The 22,106-nt window shown below is 47.0% G+C and overlaps 1 protein-coding gene across 1 annotated transcript in view; it reads left to right on the plus strand.

Annotated features, from left to right (window-relative positions):
- Positions 1-22,106, plus strand: part of Pink1 (PTEN-induced putative kinase 1) — an 86,314-nt gene that overhangs the window by 58,073 nt on the left and 6,135 nt on the right. Inside the window, exons 7-8 of the mRNA XM_077655790.1 lie at positions 9,558-9,676; positions 15,049-15,270. Of these exons, the coding sequence (XP_077511916.1) occupies positions 9,558-9,676; positions 15,049-15,270 (341 nt within the window). The remainder of the gene's footprint in view (positions 1-9,557; positions 9,677-15,048; positions 15,271-22,106) is intronic.

Consider the following 22,106-nt stretch of genomic DNA (forward strand, 5'->3'; position numbering starts at 1 on the left):
TTCACTATCTTCTTCCGTTCCCTCTTCAAGTCTAAGCTAATTCGAGACTTTACCATTCTGTAGTCGCTACAACGTGGATGTGGATGTCCTTTCCGAGGATATCCACATCCTGAACAATGCCAGGTTGAGTGCATAGTATGAAGTCGATTTCATTTTTAGTCTCACCATTGGGGGTCTTCCAGGTCCACTTCCTGTTTTCTCTTTTGTGGAAGAAGATATTCATGATCCGTAAGTTATTTCTACCAGCGAGGCATTCTTCCTCTCTTATTAAGTAGTTATGCTCGGCTGCAGTAAGGAAATGGCTGGCGTATGCCGCTACTGCTCTTCAGATGTAGCGGAGCGTTGCATAAGAACCGCGCCGATGCCTTGTCCACTGTTGTCAGTGTGAAGAATGGTGGGCTCTTCCTCATCAAAGTGGCGGAGCAGGTGAGGTGAAGTCAGTGCCTGCTTGAGGGAATGGAATGCCTCTTCACACTCAGGGGACCACACATAAAACCCTTCAGAAGTCGAGTTTGTGTAATGGGGTCGCAGTGATGGCAAAGTTCCGTGTAAAACAGCTAAAGTATGACGCCAAACCAAGGAAGCTGTGGAGTTCTTTTTGTCGTTGGGGCTGAGGAAAATTTACAACTGCAGTTTTATCAGGGTCGTGCTGGATTCCTGCTTTACTGATGACATGGCCTATAACTTTGATGGTCTTGCTAGCAAAGTGACACTTCTTGGCATTGAGCTGAAGACTGGGTTGTGCAAGGGACAGAAGAACTTTGTTGAGATGCTGTAAGTGCTGATCGAAATCCGACGAAAATATATCGTCGAGATAGCAAAGGCATATCTTCCCAGCAGTTAAAAACACTGACGCAGTCATAATTATCAAGCCAGTCCTCAACATCATCTCCACGAAGTCCGGCAATGATCTGCGGATTGCGCTGGCGGCTGGCGGCTGTCCAGGCTGGGGTAGCTGCACTAGCGGGCGGAGACAGCGAACGAACGAAACTCCAGGGAGGACGGTAGACTGCTTGAAAGCAAGAGGTTAGGAACAGGAAGGGCATCTCCGCCACTTGAGAGCCACCGCTTCGATGAGCTGCTTTATTCCAGGACAGTCTGGCCCTAAGCGGTGCGGGCGTTTCTTTGGAGACTGCGAGGCTGAGGCAGCTTCATGGTCGCGCCTGCATATAGCCGCGATTTACTGCCCTTCGGGCGTCAAAAAAAGCATTGTCGAGCATACTTCACGCCTCAGTTGTGTTGCAGGAAGTCTTTGCGTTATCAAATTGATAAAATTGATGCGTTAATGATTATATTTAGTTTGACATTCACGTTAATTGTGCCGGAACTTAGCACGCGCTTGTGGTTATATCACTGCCATCTTGGTGTTCCATTGCCGAGAAAACTTTTTTCGTCTGCATCAAGCATTAGATGTATGGCTAGCAAAGTTCCAATTCCAATGCGCTCTTAATCGTTCCTGCTGGCCAGAAAAGCATCCCCCACAAATAGGGTTTTGTTGTCGCCTGCGTGGTGGTGAGCCATTTACATCAGATAATCGCTGTGAGCTCAACTGAGTCCCATGGCTAACCAAAAACAAATATTGTCATGGGCTCTATTGTGTGGCGCATAAAAACTTTTGGTTAATTTATCAAAGCTTGAATAAATGTTAGCAGAAAAGCCAGCTTTCGCAAATTCTGTGGCCCGAAGTCGCGTTTAAATTATTAGGAAGCTCTCTGTGTGTGTGTGACAGCGTGGCGTAGCCGTTTGGCCAAGTGTCATAAAATGTAATAAAATCTTGTATATTTTGCTATGATTCAGGCAGATACCAACAGCAGAAAGATACTATGAACAGCCCTTTACTCCGCCAATCCCTCTGACATACGTGCGGAAATAGCAGCTTAAACTGGTAGCTGTCGTGATTACGTTCCCACACAGGAAATGTATTTAATGGGAACAATAGCAAGATCAGTGCACAGATGCCGAAGACCTATTGGTGATTGAAAGCACGCGCTTCACATGTACGACCTCCACTCTGCAGCTGGCCGATCCGGTCACCCGTTGCACATCACAGCACCATCGAGTCAAGTCAGTAAGTCTACATTCTGATGCACAAAATTATCATAGATGGTAGTGCACGTAAAAGATGGCAACAAACAACGCGCCAGCACAGAAATCTCCTTATAAGTACCACTTTCCAGTCCGCACCCTACCTGGTCGAATACGCTCGGATGTCACCTTAACGTGTAACAATGTTTCTCCGATAACCGCAGTACGGTCCGGTAAAAGGAAAATGTGAGTAGTGATGCGTAGCTTACACCCACACGTGATGGAGTGCATCAACGACGTAAGCAAAGAACGTCTAAACACGCGTTCTACGTGCGGTGCCGGCGCAATGTGCAGTTCACCGCGCCGCGCGTGCCAACAGATGGCGACTGGTGTCGAGAGTAGGAGCGCGCCCGCAGCTTGCGTGCATGGGTAAAACCATCTAGTCTATACAGGCGAAAGAAGTAGAAGTTCGCGCAACATGCTCACAATATGTCTACTTAGGGCAGGTAGTGGCCGCTGATCAGGATCATGAGAGGGAAATAACTAGAAGAATAGGAATTGGGTGGAGCGCATGTGGCAGGTTCCCACAGATCATGAATGGCAGTTTACCAATATTCCTCAAATGAAAAGTATACAACAGCTGTATCTTACCAGTGCTCACCTAAGGGGCAGAAACGTGGAGGCTAAGGTACAGGGTTCAGCTTAAGTTAAAAGGGCTCTGAAAAGGGCTCCAATAAAGATGCGGTAAGCCTGGGATGCTAAAGCACGCCGCTTCACTAATATTGTCCAGGAATGGAATGGGAAACTTTATTGGTTCCTAAGATATTAGCGAGTTGAGGACGAAGTCTTCATTCTTGATAACTTTGGGTCCTCTTCAGCCTTGGGTGGGCCCCTAGTCCAGGGCACCGCTGAGTCGGGCCACCTCGTTTGCGTGTGCTATGAGGGTCCTTTGGACCCCTAGCTCGCAGCTGGTGAGCCGGCTCTCCCATTTCTCCGCACTTGGTGTGGTATGTTTGTGGAATGTCTTGTTTCTCTCGCATTCCCATGTGATGTGATATAGTGTTGGCCTTGCTCTGCACCACGTGCATACGGCGCAATATTGTGTGGGGAACATCCTGCTTAGTATGTAAAGGTTTGGAAAGGAACCCGTCTGCAGTCTACGCCATCCTGCGGCTTCCTCCTTCGTCAACGCTTTGTGTGGTGGGGGGTATTGGAATCTTAGCCCTCTATATAGGTTTAGCAGCTCTGAATAACTGTCCCCGCAAGTAATCTGAGGCTCTCCCAGGGGGACTGAGGTGCCCGCTCGGATGGTTAAGCCTCGAGCTAAGCTGTTCGCCCCTTCATTTCCCTGAATCCCTGCGTGGCTTGGTATCCAGATTATGTTGTGTGTAGGTTGTCCTTCATAGAGCGGGGCTCTACTAAGGATCTTGAGTGCCGTGCTGCTTATTCTACCCCTGATATAGTTTCGGCACGCCTCTTGCGAGTCTGTTAGGATGTTGAGGGATTTTCCTATCCTGTATTCTTCCTCTGCTGCCAGTGCGACAGCTATTTCCTCTGCTTCGGTTATGTCTGATACCGCTGCCGTGAGACTCGTGAGTAGTTTGCTTTGATTACTAGCAACTACCGCTACTGCGTGTTTCCTGTGTTCTTTTGGATAGAGGGAAGCATCTGTGTAGAGTGTGTTGTCTCTCTGCCCCATCGTTTTTTCGTAGAATTCTGCCCTAGCCTGTCTCCTGCTGGTATGGAGATTGGGGTTCATATTGCGGTGGACAGGTTGTATGTGTAGTTTCTTCCTTATTAGGTCGGGTGTTATTGCCCTACTACTTTGCGGTTTTTCTATTTCCCAACCCAGCTTTGTCAGGAGCGCCCTTCCTGTTGTTGTGTTAATGAGCCTTCGCGCTTGTGCCTTGAGCTGGCATTCTTTTAGTTCTTCAAACGTGTTGCTGATCCCCAGTTGCATCAGCTTGTCATTGGATGTGTTTCTTGGGAGATGAAGGGCTGTTTTGTATGCCTTCCGGAGGATTGCTTCGGCTTGTTCTCTTTCTTAAAGAAGGGAATTGCGCTAAAAAAGACACGGACGAGAAAAGACAAGGACGGGCGCAAACTCGCGACTGATTTTATTCAGAAAGAACACAAATATATATATACCTAGATTCTTATTCAATCATTGCCTAAGTGCACATGCCAGGAACGTTTTCTCTTTCTTATACAAATTGATACTAGAATCGCTTACGCATTCATCACCTGACTTATCAATGAAAAAAGTCTCTGCGAGTTCACGTGCTACCTGGTTACGACTGCACCTTAAGATTTTTGTTCTAGCCAGCAAAGGGTGGCATGCTTTATCAGGCGTAGCCAAAGGGCATGCGCCGCAATGTAAGGGCAAATTTGACCCTTTTCCGCTAACGATAGAAAGCTTAAGTTCCCTTAGTCGTTCATTTATACAACGACCCGTCTGGCCGATGTAAACTTTTCCACATGTCAGGGGAATTTCATACACAGCCCCGACAGAACACCTGACAAACTGGGTGGCGTGACGTTTCGTGCAGTCTCGCACGCATTCCTTGCTGGAGACAATCCGGGGGCACAAAGAGGCCAACTTGCGCGGGGCAGAAAATGCCACCGGCACACCGTAGCGATTGGCTACATTCTTTAGGTTGTGGGACACCCTATGAATATAGGGGACAACCGCCGGTCTGGTCTTCGGTTGACCGCCACCTTCTTGAGGTGTTCTAAGTTTCAAGCTGTGCAGAAGCTTCTCTGCCACAGCAACCACAACGGAAACGGGAAAACCAGCTTTCTGTTACCTGCCAATCTGATTGTTGAGGCTGTCCTTTACCAGGTGAACACATGATTTCTGCAGGGCTTCCTTCAGGCACAGCATAACAATGGCACGTTTAACCATCTTAGAATGAGCAGACTCAAATGGCAACAGGTCTATCCGGGCTCGTGGTGAGTATATCCAACACGTGTGATCTGGTGTTAAAGTGAAGTTAATAACTAAAAACTGCAATCTATCTTGTTCAGGTAATTCGTGGGTGAAGGTTAGACCCCTCTCGTGTCGTTTAAAGACAGATAAGGTCTCTTGCACGGTAACCGTGTGCGTCAAACCGGGTTACCGTGCAAGAGACCTTATCTGTCTTTAAACGACACGGGAGGGGTCTAACCTTCACCCACGAATTACCTGAACAAGATAGATTGCAGTTTTTAGTTATTAACTTCACTTTAACACCAGATCACACGTGTTGGATATACTCACCACGAGCCCGGAAAGACCTGTTGCCATTTGAGTCTGCTCATTCTAAGATGGTTAAACGTGCCATTGTTATGCTGTGCCTGAAGGAAGCCCTGCAGAAATCATGTGTTCACCTGGTAAAGGACAGCCTCAACAATCAGATTGGCAGGTTACAGGAAGCTGGTTATCCCGTTTCCATTGTGGTTGCTGTGGCAGAGAAGCTTCTGCACAGCTTGAAACTTAGAACACTTCAAAAAGTTGGCGGTCAACCGAAGACCAGACCGGCTGTTGTCCCCTATATTCATAGGGTGTCCCACAACCTAAAGAATGTAGCCAATCGCTACGGTGTGCCGGTGGTATTTTCTGCCCCGCGCAAGTTGGCCTCTTTGTGCCCCCGGATTGTCTCCGGCGAGGAATGCGTGCGAGACTGCACGAAACGTCACGCCACCCAGTTTGTCAGGTGTTCTGTCGGGGCTGTGTATGAAATTCCCCTGACATGTGGAAAAGTTTACATCGGCCAGACGGGCCGTTGTATAAATGAACGACTAAGGGAACATAAACTTTCTATGGTTAACGGAAAAGGGTCAAATTTGCCCTTACATTGCGGCGCATGCCCTTTGGCTACGCCTGATAAAGCATGCCAGCGTTTGCTGGCTAGAACAAAAATCTTAAGGTGCAGTCGTAACCAGGTAGCACGTGAACTCGCAGAGACTTTTTTCATTGATAAGTCAGGTGATGAATGCGTAAGCGATTCTAGTATCAATTTGTATAAGAAAGAGAAAACGTTCCTGGCATGTGCGCTTAGGCAATGATTGAATAAGAATCTAGGTATATATATATTTGTGTTCTTTCTGAATAAAATCAGTCGCGAGTTTGCGCCCGTCCTTGTCTTTTCTCGTCCGTGTCTTTTTTAGCGCAATTCCCTTCTTTAAGTATGTACGACCGACTCGCCCAACAAAGTGCTCTCCTTGTTCTCTTTCGGCTTTGATGGTTACATGGTACGGCAGGGAGTATGTGACCCGGCTGACCATTAGGCTGTTGACCAGCCTGAGGGTATTTTCCTCTTTCATGCTGTATCGCTTGTGCGCAACTCTGCTGATCATGCGGCCCACTTGTCCTGCTGCTCTACTCAGCAGGCAGAGGGTGTGGCTGCACCTCCGTCTGCCCTGCAGCCACATGCCGAGGATCCTGATCATTTTCTGTTTAGGAATGTTTTGGCCTTCGAGTTTTACTTCGAGTGGGGCATCTGTTGGGTGCCTTCCCACACTGAGGAGCTCAGACTTCTCCGTGGAGCATCTGAGGCCTCTTTGCTGCGTATATTCCTCGATGCAAGCGGCGGCTTTCTGTAGCGCTTCTTGCTTGTCCCCTAGTGATCCTTCGGTGGTCCAGATGGTTATGTCATCTGCATACATGACATGACTGATTCCCTGGACTTCGTTGAGCTTCTTCGCAAGGTTGACCATGGCGATGTTAAAAAGTATCAGCGAAATTACCAAGCCCTGCGGAGTGCCCTTGCATGGCGTTTGAAAGGTGTCACTCCGCAGGTCTCCGAGGCCTGCTGTCGCAGTTCTATCTGTGAGGAAGCTTCTGACGTAGTCGTGTACTTTCTTCCCGCAGTTGGTAATGTTGAGTCCTTCCATAATGGCCATATATCAATGGCCATGACGACGTTCTCCCCGTTTTTGGGCATTGTTTCGAGTACCTCTTCTTTTAGTTGTAGCAGGATGTCTTCGGTGGAGAGGTTTGCCCGGAAGCCGAACATGGTGTTGGGGTAACATCCTCCGTCTTCTAGGTGCGTTTGGATTCGTCGGGTCACGATTCTCTCAAACAGCTTGCCGAGGCACGATGTGAGCGAAATTGCTCTGAGGTTTTCAATTTGGAGTTTCTTGTCGGGCTTGGGAATCATGACCACTACGGCGTGTTTCCACTCCACTGGGACTGTTCCTTCTTCCCATAATTTGTTGAGGTAGAGGGTGAGTTGGTCTACTGCTTCTTCACTTAGGTTTCGTATTAGCGAGTTGCGAATCTTGTCCGCCCCTGCCGCTGTGTTCTTCGTGGTTGCTCGTATGGCTTCGACAACTTCTTCCCTTGTGATGGGCCGGTCTGTTGTGGGGTTCTCCTCTCCTTGGTAGTCGCCTTGTAGCCTTCCATTGAGTCTTTCCCATAGCATTTCTCTCGTACTGCTTGGAGTAGCTGGTCTTCGGTCCCTTCATATTGGTGAATTAGTCTCTGAATAGATTTGCTGCTTTCTGTTTTGCTTTTGCTTGGGTCCATTAGTGTTCTGAGGATCTGCCACGTTCTAGCTGTGCTGAGGGTGCCATTCAGTGAGGTACTAAACTGTTCCCACCCCTGTCTTGCTAGCTGCGTTGCATATTCCTCAGCTTGCTGTGTTATTTCAGCAATTTTCTTCTTTAGTTTCTGATTTAGTTTTTGGCGCTTCCAGTGCTTGGTTAGGCCCCGTCGTGCCTCCCATAGTCTGAGGAGTCGCTTGTCCACTTCCGGCGCTTGTTCTGTTCGATCTACTTCTTTGGTGTAGAGGTCCCTGATTTGCTTGAGTTGTTGGCTCCATTCTTCTACTGAAGCTATATCCCCTTTTAGCTGTTTGCAGTGGATTCGTAAGGCGTCCCAGTCTGTTAGGGTTGCCTTACCAATTTTCCTCTTGATGCTTTCTGCTTCCGTGCTGATCCTAATTATGTAGTGATCACTTCCCAGATTTTCTTGCAAGTTTTCCCAGTGCACTTGCTTGGCGCCCCTGACAAAAGTAAGGTCGGGACATGTGTCCACACTGACGCTATTCCCCTGTCTAGTAGGTTGGCCCTCATCTGTGAGTAGTTCGCAGCCTATGTTTTCCGCTGCTGTACAGATGCTGCGTCCATTTTTGTCTTCAATTCTGCTGCCCCATTGCGGGCTTTTTTGCGTTAAAATCCCCGGCTATTTTCAGGGTGTTTTGTCCCGCTAGCTTTTTTGCTTCTGTGAAGTTTAATGAAGTCTCCCCTATTTTTAGGTGGGCTGTATAGATTAACTATGAAGGTACTTTTAGCTTTCCGCTTCCTCTTGGGGATTATCTCGGTTACTATGTGTTCGAGCTGTGTATCCTCGAATTCTTTGTGTGCAATGGTGGCGATTTTGTTGCTAATTAGAGTAGCTGTTCGTCCGTTCTCCTGGCAAGTATATCCTCTCGGGGCTGGAATGCAGTTTGTCTCTTGTAAAAGTAATAGATCTGGTGGGGTTCCTCTAGTGCTAATGAACTGCTGTAGGAGCCCTTGTTTGCGCTTGTAGCTCCTTCAGTTCCATTGCCATATCTCTAGTTGGTTTTGTCCTGCCATGTTGATGTATTAGAGTTTGTGTTCGTTCCCTGGGATTCTGATCCAAACCTGCACTCATTGTAGGAAGAATTTTTTAATGCGCTTTGTGGAAGCTAAGTTACCTGCAGGCAAAAGCTGTTGTAGAATTCATGTAGTCTTGAAGAAGCTGGTGTTGGTTGTTTGTGTATCACTGGCAACAATGGTACAATTATGCTTGCTGCAGTGTTTTGCAGCCTGGCCTCTCTTTTTTCTCTGCAAAATAAGTTTTAGGGGCAGAAACGTGGAGGCTAACGGAAAAGGGCTCAGCTTAAGTTAACCACAACGCAGCGAGCCATGGAAAGAAAAATGACTGGTGTAACATTTAGAGAGTGGAATCGGGCAGAGTGGGTGAGGGAACAAGCGCAGGTTAATGGCATACTAGTCGAAATCATGAGAAAGAAATGGGCTTGGGCAGGGCATGTAATATGAAGGCAAAATAACTGCTGATCCTTAAGGGTAATGGAGTGGATTTGAAGAGAAGGCAAGCGTAGCAGGGGGCGGCATAAAGTTATGTGGGAGGATGAGATTAAGAAGTTTACGGGGGTATGATGACCGCAGCAGGCACAGGACAGGGTTAATTGGAAAGACATGGGAGAGGCCTTTGCCCTGCAGTGGGCTTAGTCAGGCTTATGATCACGTCAGGAGAGCAAGCTGCCGGGCTAGTTGGTGAAGCTTGTTGTTTACTAGGAAGCGCAAAAAACGGACGAGGGACGGAGTAGGGCACACAGCGCTCGTGAACGTGTTTTTGCGTCCCCTACTCTGTCCCTCGTTTGTTTTTTGCGCTTCCTAGTAAACAACAGGCTTATGATGATGTTACACTGATGCCTGGCGCGGTCATGATGTGGGTGATTTCTGCATAATGAAGCTTTGAAGCTAGCGAGCCCTGGATGGCCTTGGCTGGCATTTACGCTACAGACAGGGAAGGGTGGACCTCTGCTGCTTTTATTGCACAGGTGCCCAGTGTCCGCGGCTGGTGCTGTGTGACTTTGGCAGCAGCCTGGGTAGCATGCGGCTGCACTTCACTTCGACTGAGGTCAGCCGGGGGGGCAACCCAGCTCTCATGGCACCCGAGGCAAGTACCCTAAAGGTGTTCACTGAGCATCAAATTTTTGCTTGCAAAGTAGATGTGAATACAATAAAAGATACTCTCGAATAATGCTGTAATGGTGGCTAGTTGTTCGTCATCTTCAGGTTGGGGTGCCATACTTTGGCACCAGGAGTGGTTACAAAAAACTGGACTAGACAGGTACGTGCGCGAACTTTCAGCTGTTTATTAAAGGTACCGTTCTCCTTAAATACTCACACACAAAGAACAAATGTACAAACACGTATGAGATACAAGATGTTAAGTTGTTATTCATGAAACCGTAACCCGTGATAACTAGTCCTTCTGCCAGAGTATAGCGCGCCAACCTGAAGATTCTCGAATAGTCTATTATCTACAGGGAAGGGTGGACCTCTGCTGCTTTTATTGCACAGGTGCCCAGTGTCCGCGGCTGGTGCTGTGTGACTTTGGCAGCAGCCTGGGTTTGTCGCTAGTCATTCGGGCCACACGCAAGTGTGGAAGGCAGGGTGGAGTCCATTGGCTTCAGAATGATTGCATCGTTACATGTTTGTTGGTTTGAGTTGTGCACGTGCTGTGATGCCATTCCACAGGAATCTACAAAGTGTGGTGGCGGGACAAAGTGTAATGATGGGTGTGTGCGTATATTTGGAGTCAGTTTTTTCTTTTTTATGGCCAGCAAAGGCTACAAGATGAAGGGTCAACAAGGGCTCTTTCGAGTGTGATTGTGAGTTCTCTGCTGCATGTAGAAATGCATTATTTGGGTCAGGTGTTCATGACTAGAGAATGTAGTGATTGAGGAGGTGTTTCAGAGCCCCTTTAACCTGTCGCCATTGCGGGACGACGGTGCTCTGCGGGGAAGCCAACCCAACTGACATTTCATTTCATTTCATTTCATTTTAAGACCTTAAAGACCCACTGGGGGTATTACATAAGGGGTGGGTACATACAGTCAAATGAACAAGTGTTATGTTGAAAAATGGTTGGTAACAGCTTCGGCGAATGTGGATGGGCATGAGATGGTAGCGATGTCATTGGAGAGGTCGTTCCAGTCTACAGAAACACGGTGAAAAAAAGAAGCGGCACAGGTAACAGTACGGGCACGGGGGCGAAACACTTGGAAAGGATGACGAATGTGGTGGGATATGCCGGCTGGCGGGGCAATGTAGGGAGCGCAGCGCAGCGAACTATGGAAAAATTTATGGTATAGGCAGAGGCTAGAAATACGACGACGAAGTGAAAGGGGTGCTAAACTGGATTCCGCTTTTAAAGATGTTACACTGATATCGTACGAATAGGAGGAATGAATGAATCTGGCTGCTCTGTTTTGAAGTGACTCGAGCGCATTGATAAGGTAAACTTGATGAGGGTTCCAAACTGGCGATGCGTAATCTAACTTTGACCTGACAAGAGTTTTATATGCCAGTAATTTTACCTGTTGTGGGGCGTGGCGAAGATGACGTCGTAAGAATCCGAGAGTTTTATTAGCCGAGGAAATGACGTCAGTAACGTGTGTAGCCCATGATAAGTTGTTACACAGTGTGACGCCTAGGTATTTGTATGATGAAACGGACTGCAGGTGAACGTTAGCGACTACATATGGGAAATCAAGCGGGTTACGGCGGCGGTGGAAGGACAAACGTTTACATTTATGAGGGTTCAGTTCCATTAGCCAACGGTCGCACCATTCCTGTATGCGGTTTAGGTCATCTTGAAGGTATGTTGGGTCGGAGGCGTTAGTAACTGTGCGATAAACGACGCAGTCGTCCGCAAACATGCGAATATTAGAGCACACATTGGTCGGTAAGTCATTAATATAAATTAGGAATAGAAGCGGGCCTAGTACAGAACCTTGAGCGACGCCTGATGTTACTGGTAGCGGATTGGAATTTTGATTGTTAACAACGACAAACTGTGAGCGATTAGTCAGGAATTCTTCTATCCATTTTACTATGTCGGGGGGCAAGTTCAAACGGGAAAGTTTTAGGATTAAGCGTTTATGAGGTACCTTGTCAAATGCTTTTGCAAAATCCAGGAAAATGGCGTCAGTCTGTAGGTTAGAATCGAGATTAGCATGTAAATCATGAATGAATAGGGCCAGCTGCGTTTCACAAGAAAAACCTTTCCGAAAACCATGTTGAGACGAATGGAAAAAATTGTTCGAGTCGAGGAAGTTTATAATATGAGTATAGATGACGTGTTCCATTAGTTTGCAGGGCACACTAGTAAGGGAAATGGGTCGGTAATTTAACGGCGAATCCTTGTTACCTGATTTGTAGACTGGAACGACCTTTCCAGTTTTCCAATCGTCCGGTAGTTGTCCTGTTGAGAGTGACTGGGTAAAAAGTAAGCATAAGAACTGGGCACAAATATCATTAGTGTTCTTTAGAAGTTTCGAGTTAATGTTGTCTACACCAGATGAAGATGAGATTTCCATGTTTCTAATTAAGGACGCAATACCCAGTGAGGAAAATGCGACTACCGGCACAGCATGCTCAAAGAGTAAATTAGATGTATGAAGTTGCGTATCGGTTTCATTAGTAAAGACGGATGAGAACGCTGCGTTGAATAAAGTAGCGCACTCAGAGTCGGTCATAGCCATGCCTGATTCGTCTTTGAGGGTAATCGTGTGTTCATGATGAGGGTTAACGGCTTGCCAGAACTTCCTGGGGTTATCGCTGAGCATATTAGGAAGGTCTTGATGAAAAAAGTTGTGCTTGGCGTTATGGATAGCAGATTGATACGATTTTTCCGCAGCGCGGTACTTCGCCCATGCGCTTTGCGCTCCATGGGCTCTTGCTGAGCGGAACAGGCGTTTCTTTTTATTTTCCAACCTTTTAAGACATTTAGTAAACCATGGTTTGTGTGGATTAGCGTGGAAAGTTATTTGGGGAATGAATTCATTGACTAGGGCATCAAGTTTATTCTTAAATGCTAGCCAGTTCTCATGAATACTTCGTGAATGAAAACTTGAGGAAAAACTTACGAAAAACGTTGTCAGTTCGGCATTCATTATATCATAATTACCTTTGTTGTAAAGGCGGATTGTTTTATTGTATTTTGGGCGCCTAATTGCTTTAAGGTCGATGTTGACATGCATAGTTTTGTGATCACTAATCTCAAGGAGGTACGTAATGGGCTGAATGCTATCTGGGCAATTAGTCAGTAATAGGTCTAAAATGTTGGCACAGTTTTGTGTTACACGCGTAGGTTTGGATATTACTTGAGTAAGGTTAAAATTGTAGCAGAAATCTAGAAATTCCCTTGCTTCGCCATTATTAGTTGTCGGTGCGGGCTGGTGCTGCCAATCAATATTAGGAAAATTAATGTCGCCAAAGAGGAAGATGTGTGCGTTAGGGTGCTTCGTGATAAGTTTACTTACGGAATTATTAAGCTGACAGGAAAAATCACGAGAGTTATGTGGAGCCCTATAACAGACACCGAGTAAAATCGTGTGTGGTACAGCGTGGCAGTGGAGCCATAAGATTTCCAGGTCGGACGAGTCGTCAATTATCGACATTGATAACTGCTGGCTCACCGCTATCAGTACTCCCCCTCCTCGTGAGTCCTGGCGGTCTTTCCGAAAGACTTGGAAGTCTGGCAAGTCAGTTAGTACTTCGCTATCTGCGATGGCACTGTTCAACCAGGTTTCGGTTAGTATCAGTAGATTGCTGCTAGATGACAAGACAATATTGGAAATAAGTTCGCGCTTGGAAAGGAAACTACGTATGTTGGTGAACACAGCGGACAGGGGAATATTTTTGGGGCGGGTTTTTAGTTGTTTGCGAAGAGATGATTGCTAATCTGATTGTGGTGTAGCAATTGTTATTTCTTTCACAGTTTGCGAGATCTCATCAAAAATGTAGCGCCTGGGACCGATATACAAGGTTTTGTAGCGTAGGGCAAATTTGTCGTAATTAGCTTTAGCAAAGGTGACTAGCTGCTTGCGGACGCTACGAACTCTGTGGGAGAAGTCTTCGCCGACACTGAATTTCGTTCCTTTAAATTTGCAGCCGTTAGAGAGTATTGTGTCTTTTGTTTTGTACGAAATAAATTTGACTATTATTGGTCGAGAGCGGTTGGGTTCATGGCGGCCGAGTCGGTTGGCACGTTCTACTTCCTCAGGATGAATGGTTAAGCTCAAGTGTTGAGCGCAGTGACGAATGACCTCTCCCTCAGAGTCCGCAAACGTTTCGGAGAGGTTAGAATCCGGAATTCCATAAAATATGAGGTTGTTATGGCGAGATCTATTTTCACTATCGTCAATGCGGGCCTCAAGGGTTTCAATCTGACGAGATAGCCGAGTATTTTCAGATTTTATAATTTCTAACTCAGATTTTATGGCTGTCATGGCTTCCAAATGTGTCTCAAGATCGGTCATGCGCTTACTTAAACAAGCTATAGCACCGTCAGTGGATATAAGCTGGTTTTTGAGACCTTGCACTTCGGAGATTAGTTGAGGTTGACCGGCGGATAACTTTTTTAGTTCTGCGAATACAGCCTCGAGATTGTTAGGTCCTGGGTTAGTTTCAATATCGCCTGCCAAGATCAGCAAGCAGCGAACAACATGAGCGCATTCAAGCACAAGAAAAATGCAGCACTGCGGGCTCGGCAGCTGCACTAGGAAATAATTGCTACTTCTTTTAGCATAATAAAAACATAGGGTCACTGACCAAGTCAAAATTTTTAAAGAAACGTATTGACGTTTCGGAAGCCCTACGGCTTCCTACGGAATGCGGATAACTAACCTGCATGATGTAGACAAACGGATTAGTGGTGTGCACGCTTGCACAGCCACCGAGCCCACAAAGCGGCGAAGGCGGTCGATCGCTGCTTATATATCCCGTGGCTGATGTTGCTGGTGATGAGGCTTTCCAGGATGGGCCGGGGAAATGGTATCCAGGGGGAGGCGCTGCCGGGCATGATGAAGTGATGACGTCGGGTTGGGGCCATGCGAAGATGCGATCGTCACTGCAGTAAACTGCAGTGGATGACGTGCTTGCTGGGGGAAGGGCCAACAACGCCGGAAGCGACGAAGGCGAACACCTGCATGATGTAGACAAACGGATTCGTGGTGTGCACGCTTGCACAGCCACCGCTTGCACAGCCACCACAGCCACCGGTGCAGTATCTGCAATTGCCAGGAGCAGCTTCGAAACAGAGCTGAAAATTTGGAAAAGGTCTCTCCCAGTTGCCGTCCTTTCACTGACTAAATAGCGCTTCCGCGAGTTTTTGGCAAAATTTTATATTACGAATTTCGGCTATATGGAACCCATTTGCGATGTTTTACTTGTTTGCTTAGTATTTCATCTTAGCGGCGGAACGTAAGGGGAAAGTGCCTCACTGGCAGTGGTAATACTGACAGGCGTCAATCGGGGCAGGTTGCAGCAGCTGAGCCGGGCCTTCTATCAGTGCTGGACTACAGCCGGGCCGACCTGTGGGCGGCCGCAACCCTGGCCTACGAGCTGTACGGGGCACCCAACCCGTTCCATGACCGGGACAGCCGTACATACTGCGAGGCGGAGCTGCCGCCCCCGCCACGGGACATGCCCTTCGTGGTGCAAGCCTTGGTGCAGGACATGCTGCACAGGGACCCTGCACAGGTGGGCATTCTGAAAGGGTGCTCCTTAAGAAGATCACAAAATTGTTTTTTTGGTGTACTTGCATGCCTAGTACTTTGAGGCAAGTCAACTAGGCAGTATTCGATGGGGGCGAAATTCTAGAGGCCCGTGTACTGTGCGATGTCAGTGCATGCTAAAGAACCCCAGGTGGTCGAAATGTCCGGAGACCTTCACTACGGCGTCCCTCATAGCCTGAGTCACTTTGGGACGTTAAACCCCCCTAAACCAAACCAAACTAGGCAGTATTCTTGCCCGACCATATTTACTTGATTGTAACAAGAGGTTTCTTTACCGAAAATGCAAACGAAAAAGTTGCATTATAACATCACTATATGTTCATTACGAACATCACTATTTATTTACAGAGATTTCACTATCAGTCAGGTGATAGAGAAACGTGCAGAGTATAACAACCTCTATACCGGGTGTTTCAGGGGAACTTGCCACTAATTTTTAGAGATGTGTTTTCCATGTAAACAGAGGCATGTGGCACAGCAATACCAGTGTTGGTCGATGTCAGAAAACAGGCAAATCTTGTTAACGAGTAAAGTGATAAAGTGAAATCTGTTAGTCACTTTTTAACTAACTTAACTAGGCACCTTACTGCAATTAGAAATTTGTGCTGTAGACTTCGAAAAGATGATTGCTGTCACTGCTGTTGCTCAAGTAATTTGGGCTATTTGTTGTGCCGAAACGATGTCTATTAAATCGCATCACTCCATGGCACATTCCCTACTCCACCCACGCTGGAGAAGTGAAATGGGAAATAAAAGCACAGCCATCTCATTTTGCTTAAGTGGACTCAAGATAAGAAGGCATCGGGCTTCTTACGCATTGTGAAGAGCGACAACTACTCCGTAACCATCAATCACTTCGTTAGTGCACAGCTTGTGATGAGGGACAGCATAACACAAGTGTTTAAAGAGAGCATGCATCTTCTTTCCCTGGTTGAGGTTCTTGCACGATTTTTTTGCCATTCTTCTGACGGCAGGTTCCTATTTTGAAGATTCTTCACTTGCTTTCTGCTCAAAGTTGCCCTTGGAAAGTACCGTATTTACACGATTGTAAGTCGGCCTATTTTTCAAAATTTGAAAATCTGAAGTGGGGGGGGTCGATCGACTTAAAATCGAAACCAAAGCATTGCACCATAAATACAGACGAGACAAACGAGATATCTGGCTCTCTACAGCGTGGTTGCATTTTTGCTGTGCGGCTCCGTCACATCGCTCTTGGTGCTGGCCTTGAGCAGCTGCTATGTCAACGCACAGAACTAGCATCCCCACCTCGCGCGAGGCGGCCGATGGTGGCTGTCGATAAGCAGCAAACTGGCTCCAGCCGACTCCCCACACATGGCCGCAGATTGCGTGTGCTCATAAGTGGCGGCGACCCGATAATACATTCGTGTTCTACTCTTAATAGGCGTCGTCCAAGTTTTTTTTTTTTTTTGCTTTGAATCGCGCACTTGGCGCTCAAGGGAGCATCGATAGTTGATGGAAGGGCCACCCACTCGGAACCGCAGCAGCGCCGCGGAGTGTCGATAACTGACGAAAGAGCAGACGCCGCTCATGCATAGCTTCTCTTAGGCTTTGTCGCATTCGACTACTGCTGGGTGCGTTTCACCAATTTTTAATGTAGTGCTTCGTCATTCGTGCTCCAGGTCCGGTAAGCGACCGGTGCATATTCACGGCTACATTCAAGATGGCTGTCATTCTTTATGCCGAAGAAACGAACTGCGTGCCGGGCCGCAAGTGCGATGTTCGCAACGGGGATACAGGTGTGGCAGCTACTGTGAGGCAAAATTTTCAGCTGTTCCATGCAATGTGATGTGGCTGTTTGCGAAGTGCGGGATTTCGCTGCACGAGGATGTTAGAACGACGAGCTGTGGGACTGCAGCAGCGATCACGATGGCAGTGCTAGTGAGGACGATGGCGCAAGTGTGGACGAGTAGCCTAGTGACCAATACATTTTTGTTTTGGAATGTGCCCACGGACTCTCCCGTGTGCGGCAGCCGATAGTGGCTGGCGATAAGCGGAGGCCGCAGGATAGTGCTGTCGCGTTCTATTATTAAAGGCCGAGCATAAATGACCTTCAAGTTTTTTTTTGTTTTCAGAAATGTGATGTGGGGGGGTTGACTTACATTCGAGTCGACTTACAATCGTGGAAATACCGCGGAACTCCCCCATGAACGACGGCCCAGTGGCATTCCAGAATGCACGTGGCTGAAGTGTGGGCGACTTCTTGGAAATGCTTCGCTTTTATCTTGCCTCAACCATAGCTATTGTCCAAGGAAAGAACATCGTTGTGCATTGCTTCATGTATCACCCCATTGTTGAGCGTCCTTTTGCTGTCATATTGTGACAAGTCAATTGCTGAACGCCTTGACACAGCCCACTCAGCTAAAATGTTCAGATAAAGGAGCCTCGCATGAGGGCTGTATGCCTGTGGGTCCTTGAAGTGTGTACTTTCGAGCTGAGGTTCCCCTTCAAGCTGCCATTGCAGGGATATTATTATTAGTGAACCCCAAGTGGGGTGTCAGCAGTCCGCCCATTCCAAGCTTGTTAAAGCAGTATAGCAAAAACTGCCTTCACACCGCTCTTGATAAGTCCTGCCAGCATGAAATGCAACACAGCTTTGAAGGCCCAACAGTGGAGGGTTTCCCTGTGAGATGATCACCGCGGTGATCGTCATCCTGTTGCCATCCTGTGCCACCACCAAATATCGCATTCTCTCAAAAATGCAGCTCAGAAATGTGACATTCTCGTGGTCTTTACAGCACCCAAAAAACTTATCGGCATGTGCAATATGTTACTGGGAAGAAAAAAGAACCATCAGGCACGCAGACAGTTTTTGTCCCATGTAAAAGTGGGATAGTATACCGTATACCCCTCTCCTGTGGAAAATGCTACATAGGACAAATTGGATGTTGCATTAACATTCAGTAGCCGACGGGTAATTCGGACTTGTAGGATATTTTAGACCTCGATGAGGCACCGTCAGTAGAAGCGCATACATAATCGCGACGGATATTTTGAACTTCAAAAGTCCGAAAGTTCGATTTTTCGGACTAATTTCAGTCGCATGTGGGCCAAAATCGGCCATCTTATCGGCTTTTTGTTGGCGCAAAAGGCGACCCGATTCTTGGGTTGAGGTGGATTTATGCTGCAGTTGGCTTGGCTTGACACAATTTCGGTACCTCATTGTTGCCAGTAGAGGTCCCTGCGATCTCTGACACTTCGAGGTGGCAGCCGGATTATCATCGCCGTCAACTTGCTTTTGTCGCCGACGTTGTCGCGGGCGGTTATCTCTTGTCCCATACGTTGAAAATTGGTTGTTGGGGGAAGGAAATTGTGCAGGAGCTATCTCACATCTCGGTGGGAAAGGATAAAGGAGGGACTGAGAGAAGAAAGGAAGAAAGAGGTGCTGTAATGGAGGGCTCCGGAATAATTTCCGCCACCTGGGGATCTTTAACGTGCACTGACATCACACAGCCCACAAGTGCCTTTGCGTTTCGCCTCCATCGAAAAGTGGCCACTGCGATCGGGCTTCCAACCCGGGTACTCCGGATCAATAGCAGAGCGCCCTAAGCACTGAGCCACCGCGGCGAGTCTCATATGTTCACCATTCGCCGTTTCGTCACTTGGGTTTCTCTGACCGCGTCGACCGAGTGGCGTTCAGTCTTCACGAAGTTAAATTCGTTTGCCGTTTTGTGATTGCGTCCGGCGGTTCCGCCGCTTTGCGAGTGTTCGACGAGCGGTGTGGTGCACACTCTGGTTGTGGACAGCATGGCCCCGCCGGGTCCGCCAAAGAAGCGTGGAAAATATTCCAACTAAATGCGGTGACCTTGTTGTCTAGCATGTACAGCGAGAGCACAACTTTGGCGCAAATACAGGCTCAAATCATCGCCCGCAAGAGAAATTTGCTGTAAGGTAAAATCAGTGACATTTTGAAGCCAATTTCATCTCAATAAAGTGATTTTTTTGTACTTCACGGATTTTTCGGACTGTTCGATTATTCGGACCATTTTTCGGGTCCTTTCGAGTCCGAAAAATCGGTTGGCGAGTGTATATTATACGAGCACCACGTAGCAGCAGTTGACGCTTTGGTGTGGGGGGTGGGCATTTGCCCAACCATTGTCGCCACTGGCATAATTGTAAGCCTCTGTTTCGTGACGCGTAAATGTTGAAAAAGTTTGCGTCCCAACTCAGCTGAGAAATTTACAAAGCGTACTGCATAAAGAAATTGCCTATTGCACCAGCAAAGTGTCAGTCTTGCTAAGTAAAGAAAGAGGTCGCTGATCTAGATGAAAATTTGCGCTGCACACGCCAGCATGCCAGAGTAACATGATATAATGTTTGTCATTCTTTCAGGTGTGATTATGATGCCTGCATAATATGTCGTTCATGTGGTTGATGTTTCGTGCCCTGTCCTGTTTGTTTCCTTCCTAAGTTCCATTATGCATGCTCTTGTTAAGACCAGATCCTGCATGTTTTGTCAGTTGGGAGGCTTTTGCGAGACCTCGGGGCAAAAATAAAACGGCTTGTTTTGCTGCATTGCTTATCGATTTCTTTTTGGTTGTGCTTGACAGGGCACTCGAAGATTGTCCCCATGGGTTGAATTTTGGATTTCATGAATTTTGAATTTCTTTGTTGTTCTTTGTCGCACTACATCATATACACAAACACTGTTTGAGCCCATAGCTATCGGCTAGTAAGGGGTCTAGTAGCGAAATGTATGAATTGCAGACAACAATTTCTTAGAGTGATATACCAATTCACAGGAAACGCTAAAAAAGTAGCCCAGTTTGTAGATGACCAACTTGTTTTATATACTCAGACGTAACTCGGCATGTTTTGCTGCAGAAGTGATTGAAATTAGTTCTTTCTCCGAAGTTCTTGTGCCACTAGAATGAACACAGGAAATGCCTGTTAATGACTGCAATAGGCTTCATGACTTGACCCTGTATTCACTACTGTACATGTGTCTTGTTCCTTCTGTAAGAAGCCTTTCCTTCCGTATAGCTTTTCCCCCTCGAAACTTTTGAAACGGAGCATCGTCGCATCCTGTTTTATCAATGCCGTCTATGGTATTTCCTGTCAGGTTGAGAGGCTTGTCGCTGCAGATTACCTTCTCCACATTTTTTAATCAGTAGCAGAGGGGATGCTGAATATGTTGAAAGTTGGCACAACAGTCATCCAAAGTAGCAGAGAAGGACTGTCAGTAATACCTTCCTGGACAGCCTAAATGCCCAGAATACGCATATACAGTTCACCCTTGAACTTAAGGCGGATCTCTGCCATTCCTGTATGTACCGGTTCGCAGGGATAAGGGCACCCTCACCTTCTCGGTCTATAGGAAGCCTGCGCATACAGGTGGCTACCCCAATTTTATGTCTTGTCATCCGGCTGGCCACAAGACGTTGGTGGTATCTTCCTTAATAGCACGTGCCATACGTACCTGCTCAGGTGAAAATTCATTGGAAAACGAGCCGAGGACTATTCACCGAGAGCTGACTAATAACGGCTACCCTAGTCGCTTTGTCTGCAATATTCAGAGGCGGATATTAAAGCCGGGAACACAAAGCAACAAGACATTCCAGGCATGTGCTGCCATTCCTCACGTGCAGGGAATCAGCGAGGCACTATCGCGCGTGGTTTCAAAATATGGCATGCGCATTGCCCACATCCCGACCAGCAAGCTCTGTAACCAGCTCATGAACGTGAAAGACAAACTGCCGATTGAAGCATTTTCAGGTGTCATCTACCAGATGACAGTCATATCTGCAGATGACAGCCAATAATTAACATCACAGAGCCTTAAAAAATGTTTTTGACCAAAATGCATTTGTGGTGTTGCATTACATTACACTACATTACATTACATTGGAGAATTGAAGATATGAAACAACCAATCCATTGCAAAGACCATGACTTTCCACATTATGTTGGCCACACTCGTTAGACTATAGCCAGCAGAAAATAGGTGACCATCATGTGATAACACATGAGTCATATAGCCCACATGCGATCTGGAGTGCTATCCTAGGACGTCCCTTGTTACACAAGGCTCTGAGTGATGCGTGTGCAAAAGTTGCACATGCACGTCATTTCTTATGAGATTGTATGTAAACAAATGCACTTGATGAGCTGGAAGGGTTTCAGTGTAGATTTTCATGATGGTCTTGTTTTAAATGTGCTACAGAAGAAGCATGTATTAAAAAAAAATTGTGTTGCAGTGCAGCTGTATGACTTTGTGCACATTTTAAAAGTGTATATATGGTTTAGCATGTGCATGAGTTTGGGAGCAAATCTATCCTTGTCAACCAAAACTTCCGCACCAATAGCATACCGGCATTGCAAAAGGCACAGTTTGTTACTTTTTAATTATTCAGATGGGACAGACGTCAATATAGTTTCAAATATCAATGCACAAATCGGTTGCGAACGATCAGTTATGATCAAATGCGCCATTGTGATCCGATGCCAACACCCAGAACATACAACGAACAGGACTCCGAGGCTACGTTGTCAAGCGGTTCCTGAAAGAAGATATCTTGAAACCGCGCCGCTCACCACATTACCTCTACGCCTACTTCCCTGTAAACACACATCTACACGCAGACCGGCGCACAGGCGTGGTGAACCTTTTCTGACGCCAGGCCGAGAAAGACTATCGCACGCCACTTAGCACAGCGCACCATCCTGTTTGGGACTACCGTATGCCATGTGGCCTTCGAAACGCAGCTCAGCTTCGCTTCATGTTTCTATGTTGTTTTTCGAGGTGCTGAAAGTCCGCTGATCGAAACAACCAACGCTGCTTCT

The sequence above is a fragment of the Amblyomma americanum genome, chromosome 2 (assembly GCF_052857255.1).
Source record: "Amblyomma americanum isolate KBUSLIRL-KWMA chromosome 2, ASM5285725v1, whole genome shotgun sequence".
NCBI lineage: Eukaryota > Metazoa > Arthropoda > Arachnida > Ixodida > Ixodidae > Amblyomma > Amblyomma americanum.